The sequence below is a fragment of the Chiroxiphia lanceolata genome, chromosome 5 (assembly GCF_009829145.1).
Source record: "Chiroxiphia lanceolata isolate bChiLan1 chromosome 5, bChiLan1.pri, whole genome shotgun sequence".
In the NCBI taxonomy this organism is placed as follows: Eukaryota; Metazoa; Chordata; class Aves; order Passeriformes; family Pipridae; genus Chiroxiphia; species Chiroxiphia lanceolata.
Window position 1 is genome coordinate 36,843,384 of NC_045641.1, and position 26,269 is coordinate 36,869,652.

General features: G+C 40.4%; 1 protein-coding gene across 1 annotated transcript; it reads left to right on the forward strand.

Moving 5' to 3' along the window:
* The first annotated feature begins 9,576 nt into the window (after window positions 1-9,576).
* Window positions 9,577-24,736, forward strand: RAB21 (RAB21, member RAS oncogene family). Its single transcript, XM_032688053.1, has 7 exons — window positions 9,577-9,927; window positions 16,660-16,719; window positions 16,907-17,014; window positions 20,890-20,953; window positions 21,769-21,823; window positions 22,248-22,336; window positions 23,226-24,736. The coding sequence occupies exons 1-7, from the start codon at window positions 9,781-9,783 to the stop codon at window positions 23,363-23,365; spliced, it is 663 nt and encodes a 220-aa protein (XP_032543944.1). The 5' UTR covers window positions 9,577-9,780; the 3' UTR covers window positions 23,366-24,736.
* Window positions 24,737-26,269: the final 1,533 nt, after the last annotated feature.

The following is a 26,269-nucleotide window of genomic DNA, read 5'->3' on the forward strand; positions in this document are numbered from 1 at the left end:
AGTGCAGGGGGACGGGGAATGGGGCTTACGGTCAGCTGTTGTTTCTGCCCCTGCTCAGGGAGAGGAGTCCTTCCCCTGCTCCCGTGGGGTCCCTCCCACAGGAGACAGTCCTTGATGGACCTCTCCAGCGTGAGTCCATCCCTTGGGCAGCAGTTCTTCCCAAACTGCTGTTCCATGGGTCACTCCTCCATGGGGTGCAGTCCTTCATGAATGAGCTGTACCGACGTGGGTCCCCTATAGGCGCCACAAGTCCTACCTGGGAAAAACCTGCTCCAGCGTGGACTTCCCTCTCCCCGGGCCGCAGGTCTCTGGCAGGACCCCGCTCCATCCTGGGCCTCCCACAGGGTCACAGCCTCCTTCATGCATCCCCCTGCTCCAGCATGGGCTCCTCCATGGGCTGCAGGTGGGTCTCTGCACCCCGATGGTGCTCCATGGGCTGCAGGGGCACAGCTGCTCCACCATGGTCTGCACCATGGGCTGCAGGGGCCTCAGCTCTGGTTCCTGGAGCACCTCCTGCCCCTCCTTCTGCACTGACCTTGGTGTCTATGTTGTTATTCCCATGTTCTCACTCCGCTCTTCCCTGACTGGAATTTTCTTCTGCTTGACAATCTTTTGTTCTTAAATGTTATCACAGAGCTGTTACTGTAACTTCTAATTGGCTCGACCTTGGCCAGTGGCAGGAAGTCCATCCTAGAGCCGGCTGGCATTGTCTCCACAGGACAGGGGAAGCTTCTAGCATCTTCTAACAGAAGCCACCCCTGTAGCCCCCCCCGCTACCAAAACCCAGCCACAGAAACCCACTACAATATTCTAAATGAATGAACAAGTTGAAACCAGCTTGACTACAAAACAAGAATTAAATAAAGTTTTATTAGTATATTAATGCTAATGCTAGTCAAGATTTCTGTGCTTTGTCGGGTGAAGCTATTAAGCAACTAGTTCTGATCAGTTAGCAAAGGCTATTCTGTGAGACAATTCAATATGTGAATGCGATCCTGATAGGAATTTTTATTATGAAGAAGCAGCACGTAGCCCAAAGTAAGTCACACACACTCCATGTCCCTCTGGCTTGCAGCAAACAAACCCTCCTTCCCTGCCTGTAATACTTCTTGAATGGAGCAAACAGAACTCCCACTGAGCGTGGTGGGGTGGGGAGGAGAACACCCGGCTCACTTATCCTGCCTCCGCCTGCCTGAGCAGGGATTTCCTTCATTGCTGGAAACAGATACTGGCAGTAAAGAAAAAGTACTTTTGGTCAGTTCACAACTAATAACCAGAGTTATAAACACAAAAACACCTTCCCTCCCTTCTTCATGTTTTTATTTGTAATAAGTACTGTTTGGTAAACCTTTCCAAACTCCTACCCCTGTTAATGGAAAAAATGCATTAACCAAGGACAATATTTTGAATCAAAGTATTTGTAAAGAGGACTTGGAAAACTGGATCTCCACCAGAGGGTTTGCTTTGGTTCATTTTGTTGGTTTTTTTTCTTTCCTGGATCTTGGCTGTTCTAGTTGGCAAAACCTGTTGTTTGCTAAAAATCTGTTAATAAATCTGTGTTGGGTTGTTTTGTTTTGTTTTTTTTTTTAATGAACACAGCAATATGTCTGGTAGCCATCAGTGTCTCCCCAATGGAAAAAAAAAAACAAACCCTACCAAAATACTGCAGAGAATCCCTAACCATTGATCCACTCATTTTAAAAAATGTAGTTCTCAGGAGAACTGCTGTTTATGTTCTTATTAGTTGTTTTTTCTGAAGTACATATGACTAACATCTTACATAAACTGTTTTATTCCTCCATATAGATTTGGGTAGAGCTTCAGAAGAAGGAAATAAAGGGAATATGCTTTTTGTATTAAGCACTTGATTAAACAATATAAAAAGGAAGCTTTCACCTGTTTAATTATGCTAATGTTAAAATGTTGAATGATGGCTAACTGCTACCTCAAGCTTCTGTATAAATTTACCTACAATGGTACAATGCCATCAGGACTATCTACAGACTAGAGAGGAGTAGTCTTCCAGAAATCCTCATTCAATGGAAGACAAGGTCTGTTTGGAGGTTTATCACTTCAGACCTTTCCTGTGAAACTCCCGTGAACCTATGAAGTCTCAAAGGTCTCGCTCCAGAAGTAAGTTTCAAAGCAAGCAGCTTACCAGAAAAAGAAACACTAAAGGTTTGCATAATTTATCCTTGGAAAATTGTATTGAGCAAACTGGGTTGAGGCCCGAGACCTCAGTGTGGGTTGAGAGATGTTTTGTAGTAACGGTATGAGGGCTATTACTATAGAGTTAAAATAATATCTAAACCCCAAAGCAGAACACAGAGAAAAAATGGGTATGGAAAACCGTGCGAGTTCCATACACTGATCTGTGACTTCATCTTCATTGTGTGTAATGGCATATTTTCTATTCCCAGCACTACGGCTGCTATCTTTGCCTCCAGGTCTGTTCTTCCTGTTTTTGTTTTCAGACCTGAGGAGTCTGTAAAACCCATTTCTGGTTTGAGGATGCAGCCTCAGGCACACAACCAGTAGAGGAGGGGGCAGGTGCCCCCACATACAAGAAAGAGCCATAGCAGAGCAGGCTGGTGCCCACTGCAGACCCTCTGCCCCTGTGATCCACGCCAGGGAAGTGTCTTTCCCATGTCCCCCTGGGCTGAGGCCACTGGCTCCGACACTGCTGCAACTGGGACAGGGGAGACACCAGCCAAGCTGCCACCCCTGAAGGACATCTTGCATTACAGTGTCAAAGTTGCTGCTGGCTAGGTGTGCAAGCCTGCCACAGGGATGTTTTTTACTGGTTAACGAAGAACCTGTTTGATATAAATAATGGCTTTTCAAAGGCCATCCCACTTGAAGAGGCATAGATTGTTATTTGAATTACTATAATGAGCTTAATCTTACTCTTAATCTCATCTTTTATATGCACAATATATATACATATAATAGAAAATTACATACCTATCTGTCCATATATACATGCACACAGTGTACATACACCGCTGTATTTACTCTCCGGAGGCTGTCTAACCCTGTGCTGGCAGGCAGCCTGCTCAGGGTACAATGGAACAGCAACTTGGTGTAGTGCTCTCACTCATAGGTGAGTGGAGGATTTTGGCCAGAAACACATCACTCCTGTCACTTGTTACAGCATGGTTCTTAAAAATGTAATCCTAATCTAATCAGGCAGCCTGAGACCCCATGGGACCGTTAATGTCAAGCTTCTTCTGACAGCACAGAAGATTTGTTTCCTGCAGAACAGTAAAAACAGATGTAACCCCACAGTCCCTCATAATGCCCTGGAACATCACCTGCTTCATGTATGGGGGCAGGAGTCACACTTAAGCATTTTTCTAGACAGAAAGTGAGACCAAAAGTTCTATCACTACAGCTCTCCACTTCTAATAAAAAAATGCAAGCATTTTAAAAGAAAATACTTCATTGGTCAAAGCAGCAAGAAGATATTTTTTTAATGGGATGCATTCTGCTGAAAGTAATACGCAGTTGACCTTGATAAAGTAAACTCTTTTTTTGCATTTTGTCTATGTGACTTTCTTGAAACTGGGTTATTCAGTGAAATTAAAAGAAGAACTGGCGTTAATTAGAAATTTCTAAGGGAAGAAATTATGAAGGAAAGGAATAGGCTGGCAGATTCTATTTTATTTGTTTGGTCAATAGAAATGAAAGCACTTGCCTTAAGAGTTTGCATGATAATCCTGGTGTCTATTTACTTGTCCTTTATACAATATTTTAAAATGCAGGACCGAGCAGGAGTGGTAATTGACCATGTAATTGTTGTTGCTGGTTTGTTTACTTGCTCATTGACAGTGACCTGCACAGGAAAGTGCTTCAAGGAACACTTTACAAAGGAAAATGTCTGTAAAATTAATATATTGTGAGAGTAGCAGGAAGTTTTATATCAATTTATATTAATGGTGATATTAATTTTTTTTCTTGTTTTGAGGACTGCTTTAGGATAAATTGCTTCAATTTAAACCATACAATGTAGTCCTGGGGTTGCTCCACACATTCCCATGAAGTATATGTTTAGAATACAAGTTTTCCTCCAAATTTTAGAAGTCTTAGTTGAAGGTGAAGTGAGATGTGGTTTTCATCTGAGCCATTAATAATTCTGATTAGCTTTTTTTTCAGCAGTAAATATGATGAATACATTATAAAAAAAGAAATTATTTAAAAATTATTATTAAGTTTCAGAGCTAGTAGAGATGGTCAATCTCCTGTGAACTGGGCCTGATGACTGCCTGAAATACAGTATGTGTCTGGCCAAAGTCATGCCATCGGGCTACCCATCAACCCTCATGCAAAGCTGCCAGAAGATGAGGAATTGTTTGCTTCACTTGATAATTTGTCTTTGTTTTAACAACTTTTGTTTCATTTTGAATCTGAATGCCCTGGCTTTAGATTCCTCCTATTAGTTCTTTCTTTGCGCCTGTTCCTGCTACAGCACTGATGAGCTGACCAAAGTGAGCCTTTTCCTGCTCTGTGCCCTATTTTTAAACTGCATGCCAAATTCCAGTACTAGTTTTATCGACGCTATGCACTGAGATAAAATAACTTCTTCATTACTTCCTTATTTCATATCCAGAAATTACATCCACCCTTTTGCTGAAGTCATATACTTAGATACCTGTTAGGTTTTGACTCTGTAATTCTTTACATCGACTAAGAGTTAATAATTTTACATTCTGTACAATGTTTCTACTTTTCAGACGACAGCATTTTATACAGTTTTTGCTGGCTACCCTATTCTTATCACTGTTTATCACACTGACAGTGCCACATCAAGTTTGATTAGCACTGATTTTATATTTACTTTACAGGCCATTTAGGAAACCCAAAAAGCCCAAAGGAAACATCAGTTTTCAAAGACACCTGTCTCATTGATAACTACTCTGAACCACTCATCCAGTTCTTGACGCAGTGAATTTGTGGTTTATTGCATTATAAAGCAATTATTTTTCTGATTGTTAACATGTGGTGCTAAGTCAAGAACCAAAAAAAATTAGTACAGCTATGACATTACCTTTGAACAGTCAAGTCTGTACTCTCATCTCAGTCTCCTTTGATCTGACCTGTTTTTTCCTTTAGATTTTGTTGACTGGCACTCATAATATTTGAATGCTTCATCTAAGTATTAGTCTTTCTTTTGCATCATTACTTTTCTTCATGTCATCATCTGCTCCTCCCCACAGGGGAAGGTATGAATGCCGTGGTGAAGATGGGTGTATCAAGGCTTGTGTGTGTACAGAAGGCTGTGCAAGCCTATGTGCAACAGGCAATTATCATTACCAAATAGTTGGTCAGCAAACAGGCTGGTTGCTGTTATACAGATGATGATTTGGATGAAGATATATAGTTGATTAAGTAAGCCTTCCATGATTCAAAACAGATTTGCTCAGAGCAGCTCATTCCTATCCTCTCAGATAATCACTGCTTAACTGAAGCTCAGTAGCAGTGAAACCAGTAGGCTTTAGGATGTCCCTGAGGAACTCTGTTGGCTCCCATGCTTCATTTCCATGTTCTCATTCCTGCTATAAGACCTCTTGGAAAATTTACTGGCTTATCAACCAGTAAATAAAACCCTTTCTTTTACTATTACTGCCGTGACTGACTCACAATCAGCAAAATGCAAGATTTCACTGCGAATCTGCTCGCACACCACTGTCACTGAGCAGAGTCTGAACGAGCCCATGGTGCCACTGACTTCCCTATCTCCTGCTGCACCATGCAGCAGCAAGTTACTCTGGTAGAAAGTTTCATCTGTTATACACTCCAGGAAGTAAATACAGCTCTGTGGGTCTGTCCTTGAAAGTGTCTGCTTCTGTATTTGAAAACATTGTCATGATTGTTTAAACAAGGTTTGCCAATGCCTGGTATTACTCTAGATAGTTTATGATTGCATGGGTCCCATTTTTACTTTTTAAATTTTGACCAGTTCTGCCTTCCTCTGGAATTTCCCTGGTCTGCCAACATGTGTTTAATGTCTTTAAAATGAGCATTTCCACTTTTTCTTCTTCCTTTGTTTTTTAATGTTTTCATTCTTAGTATGGTTATAACATAGATCTAGTAAACAGACTTCTGGGGGAGGGAAGTTTTGTCTTTCTAACTCTGACACTTTAAAACTTATTAACTTTGTAAGCCATGGGTTTACCCTCTCCTAGAGGGTTAAGACCTCTCATTTAGAGCTGAAACAGAGCTTTTGCCCCTGCAAGTGAAAACACCAAGAGCAAGGGGTCAATGCACAGTGGAGCAGCTGTTCTTAGCACACATCCACTTGTCAGTGAGCGGATCTGTCACGATTGCATGGGGATGATATTTGGCATTGCCATATGTGTTGCCCTGTATGTATGAAAAAGATAATGCAAAGTCGCAAAGAATTCAGAACTGCTTACCCTGGGGGAATAACATTTACAGACAATTCCTATTCAACATGGAGAACTGAACTTTTAGAAAATACTAATCTTTTTTGTTACAAGAAAAAAACTCAGTTGTTCCTTGTTGGCATTGTTTCTTAGCTAGAAATTAGATTCTATGTTTTGCGTATTTCTAAATTATAAATTAATTTCATGCTGCACAAAGCCTCCAAGGGCGCTACTGGACCTGTCAAATATATCCCTGTGGGTACATGAAGGCTCTCAGCAGTCAATGAGTGGGTGAAACATGTTCAGAAAAGTCCCTCTCAGTCAAGATTCTTTCTGAATTATTTGGGGTTTTTTCTCTTCGGGTTCACATGCATTACTCTTCATCTTTATCTTCTGAACCTCAATAGCCATCTTTCTTTTTGGCAATACTGCTAACTTCATTTTAAGTGGGTCTTTGTTGTTGTTGGTCTGGAATTTTTTCCCTGTTCTGATTTCTTGCTTTTTTGGACATCTTGTACTCTTGTGGAGATTGATCTCATACAACTGTACATTATTTGGCAGAGATTTTGTACTATGTTTCTTTTCCAAGTAAATCTGATAAAATCAGAACATTTTACTGCAAGTATGGCAAATTATGCTCAAAAATATTTTCCAAGGGAAAAAATGGAAATATAAGACTGACATTATTTGCAAATCAACTGCTACTTTTATAATTTGCAGGAAACTTATAATTATCCCAGAAATCAGTTATATGTCATCCATGGTGCTGCTTATGCTATTATAGGTTTGACCAGCTAGAGTATCTCCTCTGACAGCTACTGCATGCACTTCACAGTGGAATTAATACATCTAATATTTTTATAAGGAGATCTAATAATGAAAGCTGGAAGTAGCACATTATTTTCACTTTCAGAGATGACACCACCTGTGAAGTAAAAGACTTGAGTAAAATCACAGAATCACAGAATATTCTTAAGTTGGAAGGGACCTACAAGAATCATTTAGTCCAACTATTACCAAGAATGATAAAAGGTCATGGCAATGGACACACTGGTGTTATTTGTTTGCACCACTTAATAACATACAGAATATTGTAGCATCTTTGTGAAATATAAAATATGTCTCGAAAGACATTTTTCATGCAGATGTAATCAGCAACACAGTTAACACAGAAGGTCTGTAAAAACATTTTTTGGAAACTGTGTAAAAAGGAGAAGAGCACTAAATTAAAGGAAAAAGAGCCATTCTCTTCTCAAATTCGCTGAAACAAAAGAAACACTTCCCAAGTTAAATTAACACCATTAAAATAACTTGGTAACTGTCACAGATATTTAAACCTGCAGATTACAGTGAAATGTGACAATTCAGGTAGCGCTGACAGAATTTTCTATTATCAGCCAGATCAGCCTTCTAATTTCATTTAGTACTGGTGGCTGAAGTTTTGGAAAGTACAGGACTTCTCATACAACAAAATCAGTAATCACAGGTTCCAGACGAGAGAAAGGAGAGCAGAAATGGTGGGATACTGTAGTTACTCGCAGCAGCCTACTGTCAGTGCGAAATGCATCATTTGCCTCTGCACCACAGCAGAGGATTCTTAGAGAAATAGTCAGCCAGAACTGAGCTTCAGTTGGTGTCTTATGTTTTGCTGCGCCCTCAGTTAGAAAAATGCTGTCAGGTGCATTCAGCACGTAGACTTCATATAGGGTATGTCTTGTGCAGCCCTTTCCAAAGCTTCAGGTCTCTTTCTCACTGGGAGATAACCTCTGTTTCAGCTACAGTGTTCAGTATAATAATACACTTAGGATTGATTAAAAAACACCCATGCAGAAAGTACCCTTTTAATGAATAAGATGTGGCAGACATGTGGGTTGCTTCCAAAGAAGAACTGAAAAGTACAAATGAGGTCTATTCTTAAATTTAATCCCATGTATTTATAAAGAATGTATGTATGCTTTTGTTGACAACAGTAAAAAGCTGTAAGCACAAGAAGGTTTTTAAAGACAGCATGTCTGTGTCTCAGCAGGTGCATTTGCCAGCAGTTACCCAGGAAAGCCTCAACCTGCTGGGCCCTGGAAGCAGCTTGTGCTCATGACCATTGATTTCCATTGTCTCTGGCAATCTTAATCTGAACTCCATTTTGCCTCCTTCTTCTGTTCAGCCTGAAAGAATAACTAACATGCCAGTCAGTTTTATTGCCTATACACAGAAGGCATGACTGACAGAAACAAGCATCACTTTCCAGCAAGACAGTATTTTTATAGTAACTTGCTGAAAGTACTTACATTCTAATAAAACTGGAAATTTATTTAAAGAAAAGACATGCCTGAAGATTGTGTGTTCATTGATTTTTTTACCTTGCCCCATTTCCTTAATTTACTAAAAAGGTTTATTTTATTTACATCTGGAGGAAATAAAACCAATCCATATTGTGTGTGAATGTATTGCTTCTTGCTGCAGGAAATCTGATCTTTGTTCTCCTGGACGCATTCTCTGTTCATTCCTCTATTCTTTCTCACACAACAGAGCATTAATACTATCTGACAAAGGAAACTGCACTATGGAGCCTTTTCATAAGCATTATTTTTCTTGCCACTACGTGATCACTAGAGAAAGACCATGCCGCCCGCAGTCGTTTGGATCGGTTGGTGAGGATTGCTTTTAATTAAGGAATGATAACCAGTTTTACAAGGCAGTTATCCGATTCTTGTGTATGGAACAGTACCGGACCCCTACAATCAAGGAACTCGACGGAAGAACGTTTTTCTCGTGCCTTTTTCCTTACCTGCTCCCATATATCTGTTTTAAAGTACTTTACTATGGACTTTTATTTTGCAAACATTTACAGACCAGTGTAATAGCCTAATGTAACTTAATCCACTGGAACGGGGCCTTTGAAGCTGGAACAAAATCCGTGCCCGTGACGTTTATAGCCTGTTTCTTAGGGGCTTTTCGTTTCCACGGGGAAACGCTTGGGAGGTACGTTCGTTGCATAAGAAAGCCTTAATTTGACACTTAAAAACAAATCCACCCGCGGGTGCAACACCCGCCCGCCTTTCCAGCTCCGAGGACGACCCGCCCCCAGCCCCGCCCCGAGGCCCCGCCCCCTCCATCGGGCCCCGCCCCGCCCCCTCCCTCCCGCCGCCGCCGCGTCCCCCCCTCCCATTGGCGGCGGGGGCCGCGCGTGACCGAGCAGCGCGTGACGTAGGAGGAAGGAGCCGCCATTAGGGGCAGCGGGGCAGGTTTGGTTGTGTTCCTCCTCCGCCTCCATCCCCGCGGCCTCGGCGCTGCCTTCGCGTCCCCGCCAGTCCTCCTCCCGTTCCCCCGGGGCCTCCCGTCCCGGCGGGCGGCGGCGGCCCGTTGATGTGAGGCGCGGCTCGGCGGCGGGGCGCGGATGGCGACGGGGGCCAGTGCGGCGGCCGGGGGCCGCAGCTTCTCCTTCAAGGTGGTGCTGCTCGGGGAGGGCTGCGTGGGGAAAACCTCACTGGTGCTGCGCTACTGCGAGAACAAGTTCAACGACAAGCACATCACCACCCTGCAGGTGCGGGCCGGGGCGGGCGGGGAGCGCCTGCCGGGGTGGCCGGGCCGGGGCGAGGGGGCAGTGCCAGTGAGGGGGGTCCCGTTGTTGTTCTCCCCTCACCTCGCGCACCTCCCAGGGCTGCCGGCCCATGCCTTGTTTACAGCTTAGCAGAAGCCAGAGTAACCATCTCCGCTCGCTAATGGTGGCTGTCCCAGGCCGTGTTCTCTGGAAGCCAGTTTTCTAGTTCTTTTCACGACTCAGATCTAAGCTTTCAATACTTTAAGGCCTCGTTTCTACTGTGCATGCTAATTGCTCCGTTTTTTCCAGTTATATATATGAATGCCTTCATGTGAGTCCTGGGAAGTATGATGCGAAAGTAATTTTGTTATTGTAATCACTGTTAGTGGACTGATGACTAAGTGTTTCATATGTGCTGCATGTCTGTTAATCATAGTCTTCCCCGTGTTCTCAAATCCCAACACTAGAGCTGCCTAAATGCTACTGTTTAAAGAGAAAAGCTTTCACATAATGATTGATAAGATTAAGGCTTATGATTTAATAACAGGAAAGATTCTTAAGGCTTACTTTCTTGTCACAATAGCTCCCTGAATTATGGTCAGATTATCAGCAGTACTGTCTGCTAATTTATAAAGAACTACAAAGTGATGTTCCACTTATGAAATGTGGCAGGGTGTCTGCTTGAAAACAATGTTTTCTTCATGACCTATTAGTGATGGATGGCATGGTACAGAATAAATTGCTTATATTGTGCACGGTGTCAGAAAATATGTTTTGAACTTAGTGTAGGGGTGGTATGTTAAGTCTTTCAGGATGTGTCAGCTTGCTTAACCTTTTTATTTGCGGTTACACCAGTTGCACAGCATCTTTCTTAGCAGTTGTGAGCATGTATATGGAAGTGTGGGGTTTAATACATACTGCTCTTAATATTTTTTTTTTTTAAATAAGGAAACAAACCCTGCCACTTGGTGGGCCACTAGTGGGTTTTGAACTACTTTTGAGGTTCTTAAAGTACAGAAGAAATAGTGGGTGATGCCAAAAAAAAGAGCATTAGGGTAGTTATGTGCTGTTCTCATGCATTTAGGGGAAAATTCTTTAATTGGGTATCTCAGAAGTATTTAATAGTGAAACTTTCCCTAAAACCAAAGAAGCATTATAGATGCACTAGAAACAATACAGTGAATGTTTCCTAAACAGATAACGTTGTTCCAGTTTTGCTCTGAAGAGCTAAAAAGAATATGTTTTAAACTCTGTTACCCTGTGCTTATACTTAGCTTTTGGGTTAATCTGTTGGTAGGTTTACTAGGCATGGTGTGGCATTTATGGCAAGCTGACTGTAGCTCTGATGCCACAGAAGATATTTGGAATGCTACAGATGTGACTAATAGCTTGTAGGTGTCAGAGGTGCAGCTGAAGTGCAGCACTGAGCAAACAATCATTTAAAGTGCAACAAAATGATGTGTAGCTGTGAGTTCTCATATCCCATGTAAAATGAATAGGGCTGAGTAGGTTGTGATATAGTGTGTTTGTTGTTTGGGTTTTTTGTTCTTTAAATCTGTAGTGGAAACCCTTACATTATAAGCAAAAATGGCTTGAAATACAGACTTGAGTCACAAATGTCATAAAATGCAACTTTAAATAGCTCCAGAATGCTGATAGGAAAATATCTGTAGATAGTGTGGCTCAAGAGCTTCTGGTTTTGACTGTCTGGAGGGGTGTGTGTAAAGGAGTGGAAGCATGTGCTCACATTCATAGTGAGATTTTGTTTCTCCACTGTTATTAGGTTTCTGGTTGCTTCCTGTGTCTTCTGACTGATTGCATGGTGTTTTTCAAGTCATTTGCTTTTCTGTTCTGAGCCTCCTTAGGCACTGATACATCTTACTGATCATAAAATATAATGTCAGTTGCTGTTGAACCTTACCATGCATCATGTGCACTTGTGAAGTATTATCTTTTTTATTCCTATTTTCCTACATCGTACAGTTCTAGAACAAAGTTGAAGTACATTCTTCCACTATTAAATTAAAATATTCCTTAAAAATAAGAGAAACTAGGTTATCTGATTAAGCAATGAAGTATCACATTTGGAAAGCATCCTTGGTTTGTTTCGTTTTAAGATTAAAGGCTTAATCTGATAAGTTTGCTTTGTTTCGTGGAAACAGTTCAAAGTATTGCAGCAAATTTGTTTTGTTCCAATAAAGCCAAAATTAGATAAATGCTTTGCTCCTGGTCCAGCAAGGGAGCGACAGTGATGAATCATATGAAGAGGTGACTAGATATTGAGACAAGAGGCTCTCCATCCATAGTTTTCTCTGACTTAAAAAAGGAAAGTATTGCATAGTGCTTTATTCCAATATGCTTGCAACAAAAAGAGTGGTGAGACTGAAGCCTTCTGGAAACTTCACTTAGGATGTTACTCTACTGTGAAGTTATTCTGTGTACACCAAACAGGAAAGTTTCTTTTGTACAACAGAAGACTTTAACTAAAAGGGAGCAGTTTCTCTTCTCTCCACACCCCCCTTCTCTAAATGCTAGCTGGAGTGAACTGGAACTTCCTTTGACGTGTTGCTGTAGTTGTGTCAGGTCATGTAGTTAAGATATTGATGACCTGCAGATGGAAATTAAGGTAGCTACTGATTCACATAAAACATTTGGGTGGAACAATGTGGAAAAGCTGATGCAGGAGAGGTAGGGGTTTTTGCAAGCAATGAATACAATCCATAACATTGTGGTTATCAGATCTTGTGGGACAGTTAGAATTGGTTCCTATTGTTTGAAATATTGAGGTCAGTGCTCCCATATTGATAGAATAATTCTAAGCTATGAGTTGATACCAGGGGAACTGTGCTAGAATTACTCCAATAATAAACTTACTGTCAAACTTTTTTTTTTTTAAATCCGGTAGATACTTCATATTAGTTAGTTACTCAATATAAATACAACTTCTGAATACTGATCTCTCAAATGTGTGGAGGACTTCAAAATATCCAGTCCAAGAGAGCTGCTGATATAATCATACTATAGAGATCCCGATGGCTTTGCTGGACTTGCATAAACTGGAAAAGCTGTGTTGACTTTCAAGATACTTGGGGACTGGTAGAAGACAATGCAAGGAAGTTCAGTGCTGTATGCAGTGTTTGTATGCCTGGCCTGCTGCTGTTGAACATGAAACAGTCAGGGGCAGGTGGCATACACCTGCTTTTATTCATCGACTTCCAGGAGAATCTCTTCCAGCTGGGTCTTCCTTGTGTTCTACTCAAGCCCCTTTGTCAGCTCCTAAAAGGGCCTGGTGGACATGTGAAACTGAGCTCTTAGAAGTAAGAATTAAAAGAAAGAAAAGATTTCCTACAGACACATAGAAAAATTGGAATTTTAACTCCTATAATTGCATTATCCTTATTCTTTTAAGTGCCTAAGTATTCTTCAGACCAGTCATAAGACACTAGAGTCAAAGTACCAAAGTTAGTAGCTTCCTTCAAAGAGTTGTTTGCTATTACTTATCTTTGAATTAATGGTGGGTTTGTATATCCATGAGTTTTTGAAAGTCATAGCAAAACTTAATTTTCATAGTGATTAAATCAATACAGAAAGGAGTTACTGATTGTAAATCAAGCCACAACTTAAAACTGCAGTACTCAATTTGGTAATTTTTGGGAGATTGGAGAAAATGTTGAATCCTTTTTGATGTGTAATTACTCAACACTGTGTAGACTGTTCTGATTTCAAAAGCTTTAACTTTGAAACTTGGCAAAATTTGGAATCTTGGCAACTGACTTTTTCCCTAAATTATCTCAAAATAGAAGTTGAGACGCTTCCTTACATGTTGGGTACCCCAGATTTCTAAAAGCTGCATGGTCCTGCTGTTCACATGGGTTGGATTTTTTGTTGGTTTTTTTTTCCCTCACCTCAGAATGAGTGAAGGGGGTGGATATGTGTTTGTTAAAAGGTGGATATTAGTTGATTTGTCTTCACTACGTTTGCCACTGTGGATGTAAAATGCATTTTACTGGTAGTAAATGCATCAAACTTACCCATACCTATTAAGAGGAGAGCCTGCTAACTGTATTCTGCCAGTATATGGACACAACAAAGAAGAATGAAGCATTTAATCTGTAATGTAGAACTGATGGTTTCTTGCAGCATGTTCACAGAGCTTTCTGTTCATTGCTAATGATGACTGCTTCAAATACTGGCTTCCAGTCTTGTTATCAGACAAACATGCTTGTAATCAGGGTATCTGCTATAGGATCCTTTTTTGACTATGGGCCTAAGACTTTAGATAGACTAAAACTTAATCAGTACAAATTCATCAAGTTTTAATACAGAGAGCAAGTACAATAGCCCAAAAGTAAATACCTTGACGCAGTCTCCTGTGGTTACGGATATTTTTGCAGGAGATGCTAAAAAGCCTTACTTGAATGTAGGGGTCCTTCTAGTACTGGGGTGTATAGAAAATGGAATATTCTACTCTTAGTGGTAAAAGACAGTATTCCTATCAAAAGCTGTAGTACCAGAGGGATTGGTGATAGTGAAGCAAAACTTAAGTATGCAGATGAACCTACTCTGATATTTGCTCTGTCAGATAGGAAATATACTCGTGCTGTTAATTAGGTCAGTGTAACTACAATGATATAAGTTCATGCATACTGAGTTCTCTGTGTTTTTAAATATAAATCCTGTTTATTTTTCTGGATTTTTCTGCCTTTTGGTGCCAAAATGTGGTTCTAAACCCTGTGTGTGAAATTCATATCATCTAAGCAGATTTGGATTGTTGGTGTTGTGACAAAAGCAAACAGTGCTCAGAAGAGCTTTTCCTTTGAGATTTGCAATAGAATATTGAGTACTGTAGTACAGCAGATCAATAAAATATTGGCGGGTAAGCTTGATTCGTTGTGCCTAAACATATCTTCTCTCCATATGGCCCAGTTGTTGCTGAATTAAAACTTCTGAAGTCACCTCTAAGCCTTTGGCTTTTAAACTTAGAACAAATTATGATATGAGGACTTGGTACTGATCAGATAATCCTCAAGGACAACTAGCTGAAAGCTATCAACTACTTTCTGTAGAGGTTTTGATTAAAGAATTAAATCTTTTCTGATGTTTAAGATTTGCTATTCTGCTGTTAAGCTGTTTGTTTACAGGTTGGCTAGAGGATCAAATCCATTTAACATGCTGCCTGGAACTTTTTCCAGATCTTGACTTATGTCCTCTTCCTGTATACTGAAGGGGTTAATGGTTTTGTTATCTTGAACACAGGGGTTGTAGTGATGAGTTCTTTGCTATCTGCTCTTGGGAAATATCTGAGTGTTTTTCTTCTGGTATGTTCTCTCTCTGTTCATCAGACTTAGTGGAAAGCTTTGGTGGAAGGTACGACTTAAATATGAAAAGGGGCTTTGTTTTAATCATCTCACCTTAGGTCGTACAGATGCCAGAGTTGATATTAGGAAAGCATCTGAAGAGCAGGAGCTGCTCTAGCGGTTGAGTGTTGGATGACTTTGACTGTAATACAGGCAGCACTCCGAACAGGCACTTTGACAGCAGTTTAGGTTGCTGTAAATTGAACTGTTGTGGTCTTCTGTGTATGTACTGGTTGCTTGTGTAGCTAAGCAGCAAGCTGGTCCAAGCACCTCATCTGGCCCATGACACTTTCCACATATGTGACTCTGGTTCTATGGCTGGTCAGTGTCCATACAGAGAACTCCTCTTAAGCTGCTACAATCCAGCCTAAAATAATCTGTGATGAGTGTATCGTAAAATACCACTTGTTTGAACCCAGATGCAGGTTGATGTGAAACTGAAAGGAAAACTGAATATAATTTAAGGCAGAAAACAAAAGTTAACCCTTGGCAACTGAATTGTCTGATGTTAACATGTTCTGCTAGTCTTTAGAATGGGGGGAGTGGGTTCCTAATGCATCAATGCCTTCAGACCCTGTTCTGGTCCATTAAACTGGTATTAAATTATATCCCTTTTTAGCCATTGAATTATGGACTGGGTAACAGAGGTGGTATTTGAAAATGTGGATCATGCTTGAGTAGATCTGGTTGTCTCGCTATTGAAATTAGACTAACCTTGCAATATGCTCTGGACCTGTAAAACATTTCTAGAAGTTAATGTAGTGGGATTCTGAAGTAGCTTGTATGCTTATTCTGAGGCTTTTTACCTTAAACAAAAGCACAGAACCAAAAAGCAGAGGAGGGTGAGTTGTGGGCTCACTTTAGAGGAAAAAAAAAAGGGAAAAGATATAGACAAGGAAACTTGAGGAATACTAGTGTTCCAAGATGTTTAGTGATTAACTCATACTATTTTTTTGTTCTAGTAGCTCACTAATAGTGAAGTGCTTTGCCCAATTCCTGCAAATTAAAAGTCCAGTTAGGCTGGTTTCTACCCAAACTTCACTTACTCCTGTGAAATGCTTTGATTTCAGCTTAGTCTTATCAGTGTTGTGAATTCAGACTCTTCCCACACAACTCATCCTCTCTAAATCATTCAAAACAACAGCAAAAAGATGTAGTAAATGACTGGCTTAAGCCAAATTTATTTAGAACAGACTGTTGGCAAACTACAGTAAAATGACTAACTGGCTTAGTATTGACTCAGTCTTCTGGCTTACAGAGTATTTTGATCTGGAAATTTGTCTTTTATTGATTCAGATGTTTTTATTAATAAATTAATATGAAGTCAAATGGAGCATTTGGTATGTAAAACTTAACTCTAATCTGTTTTGCTTTCCAGGCATCTTTTCTTACAAAGAAGCTAAATATTGGTGGAAGAAGAGTAAACCTTGCAATATGGGTATGTTTACTCCCCTATTTTTTCTCCCTTAGCTAATTAGAATATTTTTCTGAAAAAAAAAATACTTAGGCTTACTATATCTCAAATGTTAGGCACTTTTTAATAAAGTAAAATTTGTAATTATTATGAGTTCCTCGAAGTATTGTTTGCTTTGTCTTAAATGCTAACAAGTGTATTTTAAATACAGGATACAGCTGGTCAAGAAAGATTTCATGCATTGGGGCCTATCTACTACAGGGATTCCAATGGCGCTATTCTAGTATATGATATAACAGATGAAGACTCTTTTCAAAAGGTACTGGACAGCTTTTTACATCTGTGTGAGATGTAAACTGATTAAAGGGTAATCTGTGATATGTGTAAATGGGAATCCTCTGTTTTCAGCAATATATATTACATTTGCAAATTTAGACCATAGAATGGAAGTATACACATTATTAGTATTCTTTTGAAGGCTGACTTTTTCAGTCTACTGATGTTCTAACAGGGTTATTCAAAGAATACCAGAGAATTAACTATTGAGTTACCTGTGGCAGGCTGTAAACATGAACCAGTGCTGTTTTTATAGTATACCATACTGATCTCTACTGTATAAACCAAATTACTAAAAGATATTAAGTGACATGACTTCTTACAGATCTGAGAACACTGAAATTGCAATACAACAACACTATGTTCTCTGGGATAATAGATATTTGTACTTCAAATCCTCATCAAAACCTGAAATTTGATAGCTAATTATTTAATAGCATTATTAGTTGATCAGTTTGAGCCGTGAGTTTTTTACAGTCCTGTGTCAAAGCTGTGCTATCACTCTATAGGATGTTCCAGCTGAAAACTAGTGACACTCTTTTCTAAAGTTTGTCTCTGATTAGATTGTGGCAAAACTCATGGGACTTCAATGTAGAGAAGTAAGAAATTGTAGTTTTATCAGCAAGGCTTGGGTTATCAGTGATAGAAATAGTGTAAGGGTGCAGTTCCACAACGGTTGTGACTATTTTAAATGGCCTGGTGTAAGGCAAGTAAAGCAGTTGTGCTAGTAGTTAAACACTTGCCCCGACTGGCAGAATTGTGACTTGTGAGTTTACTTCAACTTGTGCCTTTTCATGCTGAGCCCTACTTAGTAAAAACTCTGTGATACCAAAACACTTAAATTTGCAGGAAAAAAACAGGGAAGGCTGATTTGCAAAAGTTATTGCATAGCTACTACTGTATCATGTAGCCTAACTATTTCTAGGTTCTTGAAGTGATTGCCTCTCTTCACAATTAAATTCTCTTAAAATAGCTCTTCCTAAGTCAGTGCAGTGATCATACAACTTGAAAGAATGGCAACAGAATTGATGATAGATACCTTACCATCAGTAACTCGACACTCTTGTCCCATCTGTTCTCTCAGGAAACAAACATCTGTTATAATCTAACCTCAGTTCAGGTGCCTCTACTTTTAAAGTATCATTTGTGATCATAGAATCAGCTGAGTTGGAAGGGACCTCCGAGATCATCAAGTCCAACCCTTGATCCACTACTGCTGCGGTTGCTAGACCACAGCACTAAGTGCCACATCCAGTCTTATCTTAAAAACCTCCAGGGATGGAGAATCCACTACTGCCCTGGGCAGCCCATTCCAATGGCTGATTACCCTCTCTGTAAAGAAATTCTTTCTAATCTCTAACCTAAACCTCCCCTGGCACAACTTAAGACTATGCCCTCTTGTCTTGCTGATAGTTGCCTGGGAAAAGAGACCAACCCCCACTTGGCTACAACCTCCTTTCAGGTAGTTGTAGCGAGTGACGAGGTCTCCCCTGAGCCTCCTCTTCTCCAGGCTGAACAGCCCCAGCTCCCTCAGCCTCTCCTCACAGGACTTGTGCTCGAGTCCCTTCACCAGCCTAGTTGCTCTTCTCTGGACCTGCTCCAGCACCTCAATATCCTTCCTGAACTGAGGGGCCCAGAACTGGACACAGTACTCAAGGTGTGGCCTTACCAGCGCTGAGTACAGGGGAAGAATCACTTCCTTGGACCTATTGGCCACACTGTTCCTGATCCAGGCCAGGATGCCATTGGCCTTCTTGGCCACCTGGGCAAACTGCTGGCCCAATCATCCTGATTGGGTGGTCTGAAACAGACTCCCACCAGGATATCAGCCTTGTTGGCCTTCCCCCGATTCTGATCCACAGGCACTCAGCCTTATTGTTACTGACTTCAACTTCTACAGAGTCAAGAGACTGTCTAACATATAAAGCTACCCCTCCACCTCTCCTACCCTGCCTGTCCCTTCTGAAGAGCCTGTAGCCACCCATGGTAGCACTCCAGTCATGCGACTCATCCCACCACGTTTCCATGATAGCGACTGCATCACAGCTTTCCTGCTGCACGATGGCTTCCAGCTCCTCTTGTTTGTTACCCATGCTGCGTGCATTCAGCTGGGCTACTGATTTGGCTCTTAACTTGGGCTGTCCCCCCTTGGGCTCCTTTCTGGAGAGCCCAGTTTCTACCCCTTCCCCCTTCAAACCTAGTTTAAAGCCCTCTTTATCAGCCCCGCCAGCTTATGGGCTACAGTCCTTTTGCCCTCACTAGATAGATGAAGCCCATCTGGTTTGAAGAGACTAGGTATGATGGAATTTGCCCCATGGTCAAAAAAACCCAAAGTTCTGCTGGTGGCACCAATCCCTTAGCCACCTATTGATAAGATGGGTTTTCTACTCTCTTCATTCATCCCTGCTACTGCAGGAACTGAGGTGAACACCACCTGTGCTCCTGTCTCATCAACTATTCGACCCAGTGCCTTGAGGTCCTTTTTAATTGCCCTGGTTCTTCTTCCATTAATGTCATCACTGCCAGCCTGGACTACCAACAGTGGATAATAATCTGAGGGCCGAATTAGCTGAGGGAGTCTCCTACTAATATCCCTCACCTGGGCCCCAGGAAGGCAGCAGATCTCCCTGTGGGTTGGTTCTGGTCGACATATAGGGCCCTCAGTTCCCCTCAGAAGCGAATCACCAACTACAACTACCCTTCTTTTTTTCTCTGTAGCTGTAGTTGTAACCTGTCTGGTAGATGAGGTGCAAACAGGAGACCTTCCAGACAGATCTTCCTCTTGTCTGTCCTCTGCCTGATTCTCTCAGTCCAGGGCCTCATATCTGTTCCCTAAGGGCACCCCGGGGGATGGTGGGGGTTGGGAGGGGGTTCTTTTACCTCTCCGGTGAGGGACCCGTTTCCATTCCCCTCCATCTGCCTGGTTTGCTCCTACTGCCTGATGGCAGGAGGGGCAGGGCTTCACAATCTCCTGCTGGATTTCTTTTGGGGGCAAAAGGGTGTGACTCCACCAGTTAATTTCCCTTTCACTTTCCCTAATACTTCTTAGTCTCTCTACCTCTTCCTTGAGCTCAAGGAAGAGGTAGAGAGACTAAGTCATTCACCTGCTCGCATCGTACACAGACCCCACTCACACTGTCCTCTGGTACTAACACCAGACTCAAACACTCTGCGCAGCCAGAGGCCTGAACAGCTGCATCCGTCTTGGTGTCCCTCTTAAGGGGTTCCCTCTGTGTGGACACACCCTTTGTCTTAACAGCAGCGGCAACAGCTTTCGCTTTTTTGGAAACCATTGCTGGCTTAAGCTGAGTTATGACGGGGAAAGAAAAAAAAAAGCTCCAAGAGAGCTGGGAGGCGGCTGGACCCCTCCTGCTTGCCCTGCCTGCCCTTGCTAACTGCCATGCCACGTTCCTGTACGCCGCGTTCTGGGTCGCTGGCGCTGCCAGCAGCCGTTTAAATCCCTCTTGGGTGCTGGGTGCAGCCTCCTAGTCAACTGATTGGCCTCACCTGAGACCTCCAGCACTGTCAGTAAGTGCCTGCTGATAAAAGATCTCATGCCTGACCTCAAGTGGCACATGCAGTGAACTTGTTCTTTGGAGTGGGGCTAACACGAGTGTGGTGAGTTATATTTCTGGAGTAATTGAACCATTTTACCCAAGTCACTTGCTCTTAATTTCACCTGTGAAATAAAAGCTGCTGAAGAAGAGACATGTAGCTATATTTTTGCATCCATGTTGCTCTAAACATGTTTGGTTCAAGTTTAGAGTAAACGGTTAATGAAGGAAGTGGGATACTTCCGCATAGCCTAAGCTAGTAGTATATCCAGTGAAAATAAACTTGCCTCTCTTCTTTTTGCAGGTAAAAAACTGGGTTAAGGAATTAAGAAAAATGTTGGGAAATGAAATCTGTTTGTGTATAGTAGGTAAGTCTTTCAACATGTGATTCTAATGACTTAACTGGAAACATCTCTTTTGATTAACAGCATCTTCCAAACACTGCTTTGACAGCTTGTATGTGTGAAGAGGTAAAGCTTAATTTGATATTTGAAATTAAATTGGAGCTAGAAGTTTCAGTAGATCACATGGAGAAAAATAAGTCTTCAGTTCAAAACAATAAGCTGTTTAATGATGCTGTCAGAAGTGCATGGTACAGACACCTGCAGACTATAGTTTAATAAAGAGAAACATACCTCAAATGTGTATTATCCTTCTTTCAAATACTCAGACTCATGGTATTTACTGTTCTCAGTGCCATAGACTAGGTGCTTGTCTGTTTTCATAATCAAGTGCTTGTGGGGTGGAGATAGTCTTAAAGCTTGGATATTTCAATGTAAAGGAATGCAACAGAAATACTGGGTTTAGATTTAAATCTGATCTAATTATTAAAACACTTTCATGAGGTTAGATATAAAGATATTCTATACAAATTATGTCTGCAGCACAGGGAAGCTGCCAGTAAATCAAAGAAGAAAAGCAAAAGGTTGAATTAAGTGGCTTATATGGAGGTATTTAGCTATCCTGATCTCTCTACAGAAGTAGCACTTCATTGTCTGTAAACGCTTTTGTGAAAGGAGATTCTCAAATCATATCATCGTGCTCCAGACTGAGACTTGGAAAAGAGTTGGTCTTTACTGGGGCAGCTTGTGAGAAAATTGTGGGGTACAATGGTTACATGTCTGCTTTATTTTGGGGTAATTTTGGAGTACAAAGACTTGAATTATTAACTTGTTTCCAACAGGTAACAAAATAGACTTGGAAAAAGAGAGACATGTTTCAGTGCAAGAAGCAGAAATGTAAGTCACACCAATTATTAATAGAAACAGTCATTGCAGAGTTATGCTCGAGTAATAAACTTGTTATGCTGCCCAGCTAGGCACTGCTGGTTTATGCTTGCTACTTGTTAAATGTTCTGTTATTGTCCGAGTCCCAGTCCCCTTATTGACCAAACTGTAACTTGAGAGTTGTATGTGATTACAGTCAACATTTGTGCTTTAAATGCATTTCTAGGTATGCAGTTTTCCTAATTTCATCTAGTGTGTTGCATCAGTCATGGCAGTTTTAAACACAACTCCTTTTTTTTATATAAAATCAGCATGTGTAGATTAACTCTGAGGTCAGAATAAAACCTCTTGTGATCATCTTACTGCTTCATGTAAAGTGGATTAGGAAGATTGAGTCTTTTTACTACAATGAAGCTCCGTATCTGCATTTCTACAGGTATGCTGAATCTGTTGGAGCAAAACATTATCATACTTCAGCTAAACAGAACAAAGGAATTGAAGAACTGTTTCTTGACCTTTGTAAAAGTAGGTATTATCTAGTTTGTTGGTACAGAGCTCGTTCATAAAATAAATTCAGAAAAGCTTTTAAGGCCATATAAAAATGCTTGTAAGGCCAGAAAAGTTTTAATGTAAACTACTGCTAAGAACTGACTTCATTTGAGTCTACTTCAAGCCACTCGTATACTGTAATAGCTCTGGATGCTTATAATATTGCAAATTCATGCTGTCATTTGTTGGAGCACCAACTGCTGTTACGTTTACCATGCGTAAATAGCAACCCAGATCGAACTTCATGTGACTGCCTGCTTCAAGCCCTCTGTTTCAACCTCTTTCAAAGATCTTCTCAGATGCTGCCAATTACAAATCATAAACTCAAAGCTGTAATGGTGCAAATTTTACACAGCAGTCTAGGCAAATGGTAAAGACGGTATGTGGGATAAAAATGTAACAAAGGGAGGTTGTCCTATTAATTGTGTTTCTATGATAGAAGAACTTAAGGAAAACTTATCCTGCATGTCTGAAGAGTTGCTTGAGGTTTGTTTTTTTGTTTTGGAGGGTGGGGTTTCTTGTTTTTTTATTAGTGGGGGCTTTGGTTAGTTGGTTGGTTGGTTTTTTAACAGAATGTTCTTGATATGGGTGAGTGAACCTAGCTTTTGAAGTTGTTAACTTCAGAACATCTGAGCATCATAAGGTCTCCCTTAGTTAACAGGAGCTGCTGGATGTTTGATGCTTTAGAAAGATTTTAATATGTTCTTGCAGCTATGCCATGTGGTACCTGAGTACTTAGTTCTGCATAGCAAATAGGAGAACCAGTCTTGCTGAACTTTGTGCATGTAACACAGACAGATTAAGATCTCAAAGCCTTGTGTAAAAATGCAGTGGAATGTCATCTAATACATTTCTTTCTTTACAGGAATGATAGAAACTGCTCAAGTGGATGAAAGAGCAAGAGGCAATGGTTCCAGTCAGTCAGGAATGGCAAGGCGAGGTGTACAGATCATTGATGATGAGCCACAAGTACAGAGCACTGGAGGGTGCTGTTCTTCTGGATAACTATAAAACTGTGCATCACTGCCCTCTTGATATGAAGACTGCCATATTCCAAGTCACGCATTCTTTACCAATGGAGTAATAGAATTAACAGTATTTAAAAATAATCACATGTAACACTGCAGAGACCTTAAGTGCTAAACTAGTGGCGTCTGTGACCAGAGAATTGGCATTTTCTACAGTGGTTAACAAAGCAATTACCAATGGCCTTTTTACATATTTTTCTTTAATGAGGAATAATATGCATGTAGAAAAGACCTACTTAAAGGCTTCATTTATATTCTTTTAAATCAGATCATTATTTAATAACTTATATACATTGTTGTTGGAATGGTATACGTTTTTGCAGCTCTTTGTATTTTGTGGTAGATGGAATTGTATCACTTCTAAAATGCAAATTGATTTTTTTTTTTTTTTTAATTACCAAATATATGAAGTAATATTTTTGCAGGGCCTCCACAAGCCTATAACTCAACTACTTTGATATATTCTGTTCATCCTGTATGCCAAGCTGGTAAAATACATTGTAAATTACATATTAAATATTTTATCTGCTTTTACAATTGCAGGTGCAGAAATATGTACATCGGTCTTGTCAGTGATTGTGAAGTGAATAAGTCAGTGAAAGATGCAAGCTTTTCATGTGTACTGTTGAATTGCTCATTCTAGTCCCCCTACCTGAAAACAGCTTTGTTTTGGGTACATGCATAGGTACAGCAATTTTTTAATCCATTTCTGGCAAGCAGCAGTATTTAGAGTATCCCCTTATTGGGAAGAGAATGTGTCTTTGGACTGCTGTGTAACATTGAAGTGTTTGACTCCCAGCTAAAACAGTTAGTGCATGCATATACCTTGCCTCTGCAGTTACTTTGCCCTCTCAGAATACCCCTTGAAAGTCAAAGCAACTTTAGCCCTCATCTGTCTGGTAGCCAGTAAACCAGATGCATGGGAAATTCTTTAGCTGTTTTAATATGTTTGTGTCCCAAGACAGCATCATAAACTATTCGTGAACATCATTTTCCCCCCTGTTTTGCAGGGCTTGAGTGAACAAATTAATTGGCATTAACTAGAACTGCTTCTGATTTGGAGTGATTAAATGGAAGATGTGAAACTTGCCAGATGTAGCTGTAACTTTGGGGATTCTAGGCAGAATTGAACTTATTCCTGACTTACTCTTTCTCCCGTAAAGTGTTTTGAAGCCTACTTAAGTTTTGGGAGGACACTTTTCAGGAAAAAATGTGTGAACTACTATCACAAAGAAACACAAGATGGTAGTAGCTGAAACTTCAAAATGTTTTGTGCTCTGACTTTTTTTTTTACTTAAGTTGTCATGCTTGGAGAAACAGTAAAGGTGATGTCTATGACAAAGCAGAATATCCTTGGCCTTCCTTTTCCTGAAAGGTAGAATTAGTATGGCATATGAATGCATTGAATGGTGTGGGTATGTTCTGATACACAAAAAGAGTAGTAGTAGCAAATTAGTCTGTGTAAGAGAAGTGTGCTGTCTTGAATCTGATTTTATTTTCTCTGAAATAATAGATGGCTTTCATACAGACTGATCCTGGTGCATTTTTTCCCTTTCTGCCTTAACTGTGGTGTAGATGCTTTCTCTTAGACTACCATTGTTGTGCTCTTCTGACATGATTGTATGCATGATGGAGAAAGGTGATATGTTCGTGCTAGTGAAGGTCAAGTTTCTTGACTGTACAGAGCTTTGATGTAAATCTAAAATTTGTGATTATATGTGTGTATATGTAGCAACACAGTTAACATTCTCATCTAACAACAGTGAACTCTGACAAATTGAAAAATGGGTCAGTTTGATCTAAAATCAGTATCAGTCAGTCTTGTAAGTGATAAAATAGTGATACGAGGAGTGAAATTGGCAAAACTCGATGTTCAAGACTAGAATCTCGTCATTATAGGAGTTCCATATTTTTTGATTCAAATTTAATTTTTTTCAATCTCTGCAAACAAGCAATCAAACAACCCAACCTCAGCTAGACTTAGTTGAAGCAGTGTATAGAATACATCTTTCTGCCTGTAGCTAAAAGTATTTAGTGTATTCTGTGGTAGGGGTGTTCCATGTGACTTCTGGCAATTACAAAACTAACAAAGATGTGTTGATACTGTCTCTTACAGAATTAAAACCATTACTGCTGAAAACTTAGGTGGGAGTAAGGAAGCCTACAATTTTGTAATGCTAAAAGGGTTCTGGTTGCTACTAGGAAAATATTTTTTTAAATAAATTCTCAAGTTACTTTTCTTACTTAAGCTACAATATAAGAAATACTCACTGGAAACCTTCTTGTCTAAGCTGCGGTTTGGTTGGACTTCATTTATGAAACTCATCCTGCAAAGCACAGGTTTTATTGTTATATAACCTTACAAAAGTATAGCTTTGTGAAGTCAGGGAAGATGGTTTCCAAGAGAGAAGTGAAAACATGAATTGTTTATACTGATTAACGTAAGACTTCAGCTATTCCTTGTCAGCAGACAAAATACAACAGCTCCGGGAAAAAGCATTTTTACCAAAGATACTGAGAATGTTCTTTGCATTTGATATATAGGAAAGCACAAATAGCTTGGGTTTCTATATTTGAGCAGGATCTTACTCAAGTAACCTGGTGTTACTGCTATGTGGTTTACTTTTTAAGTCTTGCATTTGATCTAGATCGCCTGGTTTGTACATCTGAAGGAGAACTGTTTTCTTTTTGTGGACTTCTGTGGCTGAAAGCAAGTAAGCTATTTTTCATTCTTCTGAGAAGAGTGCAAGAGAACAAGGCCGTCTGTCTTTAGAAAGTACATCTATTGTGGGACAGATAGAACCATCCAAATACCCACTACAGCATATGTAAGTCAACACTGAGCACACTTCCTCAGAGTAAATCTTGATAAAGATTACTC